This window comes from Protobothrops mucrosquamatus, unplaced genomic scaffold (genome assembly GCF_001527695.2).
Source record: "Protobothrops mucrosquamatus isolate PMUCROS unplaced genomic scaffold, P.Mucros_1.0 scaffold479, whole genome shotgun sequence".
NCBI classification, from domain to species: Eukaryota; Metazoa; Chordata; class Lepidosauria; order Squamata; family Viperidae; genus Protobothrops; species Protobothrops mucrosquamatus.
Window position 1 is genome coordinate 352,108 of NW_015386799.1, and position 8,779 is coordinate 360,886.

Genomic DNA, 8,779 nt, shown 5'->3' on the forward strand with positions numbered 1-8,779 from the left:
CATGTTGTATACATCTAAACACTGTTGCTTGTAACTCATGACACAATCACAAGCAACTTTCTGCTGATTGGAGAGGAAGAGTGATGTGGCAGTAATGACAAATGAGTAGAGCCAGGTCTCACATATGAGAGTGGATCAATCAAGGATGTTTGTTTTTTTCTATCTGTCTTTAGTGAGAACTTCAAACTTTTGTGAGATTTTGTTTTTCCTTGCTTTACACTATGTTAAGAAATATTTAACATAGTAGTATTCATTACTTTTGAGGTTATCACAAAGTGGCAAAAAAACAATTATTTGCTGATTGTCAACAAATGAGTCTACAGAGAGCAATATGAGGAAGCAATATGATAGCCATTGCTGGGTTTCCACACCATGCTATTTCAATAAAAAATAATTAAAACAAATGATGGCTTAATATAAGCAGCACAATCTATAGTTCTTACAAGTCACATTTCACAAAGTCTGAATTATGCAAAATCTAAGAGAAGTTTTATTTCCTAAATTCCATATTTTATATTCACTATGAAGTTTTCCATAACAAGAAATCAATCATGGCTGAAAAAAACTACTTAACATGTTTCAAAAACTGAAGTGGCAGACTTAGAACAGGGGTCCCCAACCCGCAGTCCATGGACTGGTACCGGCCGCGGTATGCCAGCAACCAGTCCGCACAGACAAGCAAAGCCCCATCTGTGGGATGCGGGCAGCACACAAAACCACAGTCTGTGGAAAAACCTTTCTCCACGGAACCAGTCCCTCGTGCCCCAAAGGTTGGGGACCTCTGACTTAGAAGACCAGGAAAAATGTGAAGTGATTTGAGTTAGAAAAGTGAGTTTACTCCTAATGAAGTGCTCCCTTAATCTGAGGAAGTCAAAGAACAATTGAAGGAAAAGTTATTTTTCAAATGGAGAGCAAACAACAAGCTGACCAAAAAACCTCTGAATAAGACCAAAAAGAGCAAGTGATTTAATAATTTACATGCGGTCTCTAAAACCAATGTTCTCCTTTGGACTGCTGCTTAGAAAGCATTTTAAAAGCCAATTACCTAAATAATTTAACCTAAAAATAGTAGAATCAGAAAGAATCCATTCTTCTTCTTCTTTTTGTGCCATATCCGTTATCGGATGTTGGCGACCATGTTGCGATCCTGTTTTTATCAGCAGCCGCACGAAAAAGTGCTGTTGAGTTTTGTCCAAACCAGTCCCTTAGATTTTGAAGCTATGATGTTCTTCTTCTGCCTGGCTCTCGTTTGCCTTCAATCTTTCCTTGGAGGTTTAAATGGAGTATTTTTCTGGGTGTCGTATCACATGTCCGAAATATTCTAATTTCCATTTTTTAATTGTTTTGATGATTTCCCTTGGCTTTTCCAGGCGGCTTATCACCTCATTTCTGATCTTGTCAACCCAGCTTATACGTAACAGCGGCCTGTAAATCCACATTTCAAATGCTTCTAATCTCTTCAGGTGGCCTTCTGTCAGAGACCAACTCTCTACTCCATAGAGTAGGATAGAAAAAATATAGCATCTGACAAGCCTGATTTTCAGTCTTAGGCTTATGTCGTGACTGCAGAAGACCTTTTTCATTTTGAAGAATGCTGTTCGACCTTTCTCTATCCTTGTCTTTACTTCAGTGGTCATGTCCCAGCTTTCAGGTAAATTAGAACCGAGGTGTGTGATCCTTTCAACTTTTTCTAGTGGTATTCCTTCTGAATTTATTGGTTGTAAATTAACGGGTTGTTTGCTGATGACCATGATCTTGGTTTTTAGTGTTAAGCTTCAAGCCGTATTTTTCAATATTTCTGTGATTCTGTTGATGAGGAGCTGAAGGTCTTCATGCTTACTGGCAAGCAGAACTGTATCGTCAGCATATCTTAAGTTGTTGATCCAAACATCATTTACTTTGATGCCAGCATCGATGTTCTCCAATGCCTCGTTGAAATTCAATCGTAATGTGCTCATAAAATAATTTAAGACCTAACATACAAATAAAACAGTATATACAGGAAAATTAAATGTAGACAATCATCTCTCATCTCATCAACTCATCTCTCACACAGGAGTTATATTTAGCCTCCACTTTGAATGTGGCAAATTTAGGAGATTTAGAATCGTCCGATCAGAGGCAGCGCTAATCCCAGCGTTTCAGGAGGGTGGTTGGGGTGAGAGGAGAGGAAATTAGTAAAGTGACAGAAGTTAAATGAGGAAAGGAGAATTCAACAATGGGAATCTATCTGTAAGCTAAAGAATCTCTTGAAATCAGAGAGCCAAACCTGACACGTCTTCAAGAGCTTGAGACCAAGTCAAGACTGGGATCCCCTAGCAACAGGGGGCGTGTCAAGCTTGGCTAACTTGGTCTCAAGAGCAGGCAGACAGAGAAAACCCATTGGTGGATTCTCCATCTCCTGTGTTGGAGAATGTGGCAAATTTAGGAGATTTAGAGTTTTGAAAAATCTATTATCAGATGAAGGAAATACTTGAATAAAGATAAATGAGAAAAGCTATTTAAAGAGATAAGCCAGCATCCCACCAGAAACTAAAATACACAATTCTTAGCTGTTTTAGCCAGTATTGCCAATGCTATCAGTTGCTGAGAACTGCCAGTTCAGCAACAACATTGGGATGATTCCCCGCCATATTTTTCCACAAATACTTTTGATTCTACTAGCATATGCATGTATAGTTAGTCCTCAACTTACAACCTTTTGTTAGGTAACCATTTGAAGTTACATCACTGAAAAAAGTGATTTATGACTGGTTTTCACACTTAGACCATTGTAGCATCCCCATAATCACGTGATCAAAATTCAGGCATTTGGAAACTGGCATGTCTATATGACAGCTGCATTGTCCTGTGATCATATTTATAACCTTCCTGGCCGGCTTTTGATAAGTAGTGGGGGAAACCAGATTCACTTAACAACTGCATGATTTACTTAATGCAGTGATTCACTTAAATGTGACAAAAGGTCATAAAATGGGACACAACTCACTTAGCTGTCTTGCTTAGCAACAAAAATTTTAGGCTCAGTTGTGGTTGTAAGTCAAAGACTATCTGTATTTTCCAAGGTTGACATTAGCACACTGCATGAACATAAATCGTGATATCCTTAAGAATGTATATGTATGTTAAATGTATTAATAGCAGAAAGAATTGCATTATTTAGTGTTTGAAAAGTGAAGAATACCATTTGAAGAAGGGATTAAGAAAATACCAGAATGTGTAGAAACTGACAAGAGCGATATTGAAGGACAAAGAAAAAGACATAGAATAATTTTAATATGTATTGTTAACCAAAAAATGAACCCAGACAAGAGTTTACTAAGCACCTATGATTTGTAAAAATAGAAAATCAATAACTCTATTAAAAAAACAGAATGTCATTGCTTGACCTATCTCTTCTAACTGTGATTCTAGCAAAAGTAGAACTTTTGATTGAACTTGCTTCAATCCCAGCACACACATGCTATGCTATATGTGAAAAAATCCTCAAAGTGCTCACAGTTCAGAATCACTGATGACAATTCAAAAGAACTCCCCTTGTATTTTTTCCATGGATACAATCAGGTATATTATCCAATGCTCTTCTCCCCTCTGATTACTATTACATAAATTTTATGTTGATGCCATCACTAGGTTACTCGTATCACCATCGGGTTTGCACCAGTTACCCAAATCTCCTGCCCTCATAGTTCATTGTTTTCAATATTTCTGTAAACCAGAGTGTGCTAGAAGCTCCAACCAAGACAGAGCCATTTATGAGCCACCTTATCAAGTGCTCAGAAAATTTCAGTGGAATTGAAGAACATTTCCCACAGCTGCCTGGAATCCAGAAAGATTCATCATCCTCCATAGATAGGTCAATTTAATTTGGTGTCTGCCTTAGCTGAAGGAAATATACTGTATCAGTCCCAACTCTGTTAGACAGAATCCATGGAAATATTCTCTCTTCTGGAACCAAAGGCACAGTTCACTATGTTCCAAGACAAAAGTCAAATCGAAGATATAATCTGCCTCAAGGATAGTTTCCAAAATGATCTCCGTGAAGCCTCTGTATGCCATGAAATCCTGATGCAGACCTTTAAAGTAGCTTCACCATTAATGTTGATATCCCTGAAGACCAAAATTCCCACCCCTGAAATCACATTCATCAGAGGGATTCTGTAGAACAGTGATACAATCCAATATACCCACAAAGTCCTGTCTTATATAACTTGAAAAGAAATGTAATTTCTATATGGGCTACTGCAATATTTCCTCTTTAATCAATAGGTTTGCACTAAATCCCTTGATGTATTGTTATTTTTAATTAAAAGACCCACTTGGCATTCAACAGAAGTTTCATCAAAATTTGTGACAATGCACATAATCTAATTATAAAGGTAGAATAGCAAGGGCAAAATAAACTTCTCACATCCATATTTTAGGAATTTTGACTTAATTTTAAATTTAGAATGAATATCTGATGTGATTTTAATGGCTTATATTTGCTGTTATTTGCTGAGCTATTGTGAACGATAGCAGCTCTATAATAAAGTACAGGTACAAAAATGGTTGTAAAAGATTAAGAAGTGCACCCACAAATCATAACTGAACTAAAACAGATCCAAAACATTAGAAGACTGAACACTATTGTTATGTATTCGAAGTTCCAACCAACAATATTTAAAAAATCATTTGTACTTATTCAAAAACCAGAGAGAGAACTTAACCATAATTTTTGTTCCAATACAGCTTACAACTTAGAATTTAGCTTTAAAATCTTATAGAAAAGCAGGTCTAAACACATTAATAACTTCAATTGATATATTTGAATTATTGCAATTACACAAGCAAATTGAAGAAATCCACTTTCTTTACCAATTATAAAAATCACACATTATAAGCAATAATATTAAATCCCATAATAATATGTATTTTCTTACCTAGATGTTTGTAATGATGATTGTGAGCCTGCAACAAAATCTTTACTCGATCCAATGGTGCAATGGTTGACTTGGCACAACATCCTGCCACACCTTTCCAACAAGCAAAAATAGTACTATTTACTACCAGACATTTAGCAAGAGTTATTTTTAAACTTTTATCTTTTCAAGGTTCATCGTGCAACAGGTAAGCATTGCTTTCTCAGTCAACAGTTATAATGTTTGCTAAAAAAATACTCCTGTTATTTCTCAATTTCTGATGAAGCAGAAAGCACACTGAGAAAAGTAAGAAATCACAAGAACGCCTTTGGTATATCTAAAATCTAAAAGGACCTTTCATAGACACATAGTTTTCTAAAGATGTCTACTGAGATTCTCATTCATCCAGGCCATTGTTCTGGCCAGAACTGATGAAGCTTTTTGGATGAGAAGCGAAACATTTACAAGGAAAAAACTAAAGAAGTCCAGTTGCCTTTTGAAAAGCACTTTGGGGAAGTTTTCTAAAGAAATCTTAGAGGCTGACTCAGAGTTATTGAGAAATGGGCAGCATACAAATTTAATAAATTATGACTATCAGAAAATATGAGAATTTAACATCTAACATGTTGTGTTTAACATTTAAGAGTTTCATTCAGGAAATTCCTAATTCAAGTCTTACCTCAATCTAGTACATAAATTGGTCATCATTTTTCACATCTATTTTTAACAATATACTTAATCTATAGAAAGCAAATCTACAGTGCTATTTAAAAAATCATAGCCAAGTTTTGCTATCAAGCTGTTAGAAGTGAAGAAGCAAAGAAAGGGGGATTTTGGAGGGGGGGCACTGACAATCCTATAGCTTTACTAGCTTTATAGAAAAAAAATCCCCAGTTTACCTTCCTGCATTTGTAAAGCAAGTATATTAGTAGCCTGCCTAACCTGAGTGTTATTACAAGCACAGTTCTTTGTGAACACAGCCGCATAGCATTGCTAAACATAGTAAATACTAAAACAGCTATTAGCTGAATCTGTCAGCTGTATAGAAACTCTTTGAGAATCAGTTCCTTAAAGCCATAAAATCCTATAATTCATGAACTCGTATGACCTGACAGCCCTCCCTGAATTAAAGTACTCAGGATTCCATATCCTATTCATTTTCTTTTGAAAAAATGTACAAAGATGATGAATCATCTGTATTTTTGCTGATCTAGACAGGAAGCAATTACAGGAGCTGGAATATTTTCTAGGATTTCATGTCTGCCCTTATTTTTGTAATAAGATTTTGGAACTGCCAATGCATCCTTCCAAAGGATAAAATAAAATATCGTGGACATGTAAGAACCAATTCAGTTGTAATGGTTAAGGTGCTGGCTAGAAACCATGGAATTGTAAGTTCTAGGCCTCCATGGGTGGCTATGGGCCAGATATTCTCTCTTGGCCAGGGCTACCAGACAGGGTTGTTGTTGCAGAAAAATAGAAGGCAGGAGTACGTTCACCACCTTGCATCATATATGAAAAAGGGTAAGATATAAATATATAAAGTAATATGAGAAAGAAAGCTTTTATGGAATTCCTGTGTTTCAAACAACCATATAATACAGCAACATTTTTTTCTTTCTTGCAACATAGTTATTTTTGGCTAAATCACAGTGCTGTACATCTTTTCAAAAATCAATGGCTATTTACTTTACCCAGGTCTCCCCTCAAGTTTTAAAAATCAGTACAAATGATGCAAGAGAGCCAGTTTTGCGTTTCTAGGCACTAGACTGAAAAACTGTGAGACGGTGAATTCTAGTCCCACTTTGAGCATCAAGACAGCTGGGTGACCTTGGGCAGGTCTCAGAAATTTCTCCCTATCAGCCCAAGGAAGGAGGCAATGGCAAACCACTTCTGAACAACCTTGCCAAGAAAACAGCAGAGACTTGCCCCGTGGCCAGGAGTCAAGACTGACTTGAAGGGACACAAAAAAGAAAAAAACCTAGGTAAAAATTCATAATCCTCGCAGGAAGCTTTTTAGCTTTAATAATTCCCCAGTACGAATCATATCAGTATGTTGCTAGCTATTAATAAATCAGGAGAATGGACACTCAACTTCATTGCCCATGGTCCAAGAACTATCTGAAACCGTTTAAGGCAGTGTTTCTCAACCTTGACAATTTTAAGGCATGTGGACTTCAACTCCCAGAATTCCACAGCCAGCATTGCTGGCTGTGGAATTCTGGGAGTTGAAGTCCACATGCCTTAAAATTGTCAAGGTTGAGAAACACTGGTTTAAGGGTCTATACCAGGGGTAGGCAACCTTGGCTCTTTTATGACTTGTGGACTTCAACTCCCAGAATTCCTGAGCCAGCATAGTTGGCTCAGGAATTCTGGGAGTTGAAGTCCACGAGTCATAAAAGAGCCAAGGTTGCCTACCCCTGGTCTATACAGCTTTTACTTAGGCGTTATTCTTTCCCTACAACTTTTCACCAGACATTTTAATCCCTTTGGCCCTTCCTTTCTCTAGGGGCCCCAGGGACATTCTTCCCCATTTCCCGACCTAGGAAGGAGACAGACGGGAACAGGTAACTTAATGTGTAGGGTTTTATATTGGGGCGGGGGAGCAAAGCGATTCCAAGATACCAATTCCAAACCCCATTTAGACGAGGGGGGGGAAGAGGGCAGATTCTGGAGAGAAAGCCCACGCACCACTTCCTAAAAATAAGGAAAGGCAGTCCAGCCGCCGCCCTGAAATTTAGCCACAGGGGGTTTTTTTTAAGGTTTTTTTTAAGTTTTAAGGGTCTGAAAACCCATTTCTGAGCAAGAGACGTCAAGGACCAAGCCCGAGCGAGGTCATCCCGGTTCGGCCGCCCTTCTCCCTCCGAGCCGCCGGACTCACCTCCGGCCACCAAGGAGCGCAGCCAGTAGAAATCTCGCTGGGTCGGAGACGAGGGCAACCGGGCGCCGGGTCCCGCGGCGGCGGCGGCGGTGGCTTCCGTGGCCATGAAGCCGACAACTGGCTGGTCTTTCCCCGACACCAATTCTACGAGGGAGGCGGCGGCAGAGCAGCTTCAGCCCATGCTATCGCCTCCAGCAGCGCACGAGGCCGGGCGGGCCGGACCTCTCCGCCCAGCGAGCCCGGGAGGCGGAGCCGCCGCCAAGCTTCCTCGGCCCGGGGGCGCCCGCTGATGACGTCATGGCCTCGCTGGGTCAGCAGCCCCACCTACAAAGCAGCGTTTCTCACCCGCGGCAACGGGAAGATGAGTGGATTCAATCTCAAGATGGCCATGAAGGCACGCCGCGGCTTTTTCAGCGCTATTACAGAAGGGGTTGGTTGATGACTTCTAAGCTAGGACTTCCTTGTGGTCTCCCATCCGAGCATCAGACTGCTAGACTTTTCAGCTCTTGAGCCCAGACGGAGGCTGCCCCAATTGGAGGGTCAGGATGGATGATTTCACTTTCTACAGCTGCCCACTGGACATAACTGCACACCTACAAAGCAGCGTTTCTCAACCGTGGCAACGGGAAGATGGGTGGATTCAATCTCAAGCTGGCGATGAAGGCGCGCTGCAGCTTTTTCAGCGCTATTGATTGATGACTTCTAAGCTAGGACTTCCTTGTGGTCTCCCATCCAAGCATCAGACTGCTACTTTTCAGCTCTTGAGCCCAGGCGCAGTCTGCCCCAATTGGAGGGTCAGGATGGATGATTTCACTTTCTACAGCTGCCCACTGGACATAACTGCACACCTACAAATCAGCGTTTCTCAACCGTGGCAACGGGAAGATGGGTGGATTCAATCTCAAGCTGGCGATGAAGGCACGCCGCCGCTTTTTCAGCGCTATTACAGAAGTGGTTGGTTGATGACTTCTAAGCTACGACTTCCTTGTGGTCTCCC

At 40.0% G+C, this 8,779-nt stretch overlaps 1 protein-coding gene across 1 annotated transcript in view; it reads right to left on the minus strand.

The window, feature by feature from the left end:
- Window positions 1-7,994, minus strand: part of SLC25A16 (solute carrier family 25 member 16) — a 26,043-nt gene extending 18,049 nt beyond the window's left edge. The window contains exons 1-2 of the mRNA XM_015816662.1: window positions 7,783-7,994; window positions 4,923-5,015 (exon numbers count right to left, since the gene is read on the minus strand). Coding sequence (XP_015672148.1) covers window positions 4,923-5,015; window positions 7,783-7,888 — 199 coding nt within the window. The 5' untranslated portion in view covers window positions 7,889-7,994. The remainder of the gene's footprint in view (window positions 1-4,922; window positions 5,016-7,782) is intronic.
- Between the last annotated feature and the right edge of the window lie 785 nt (window positions 7,995-8,779).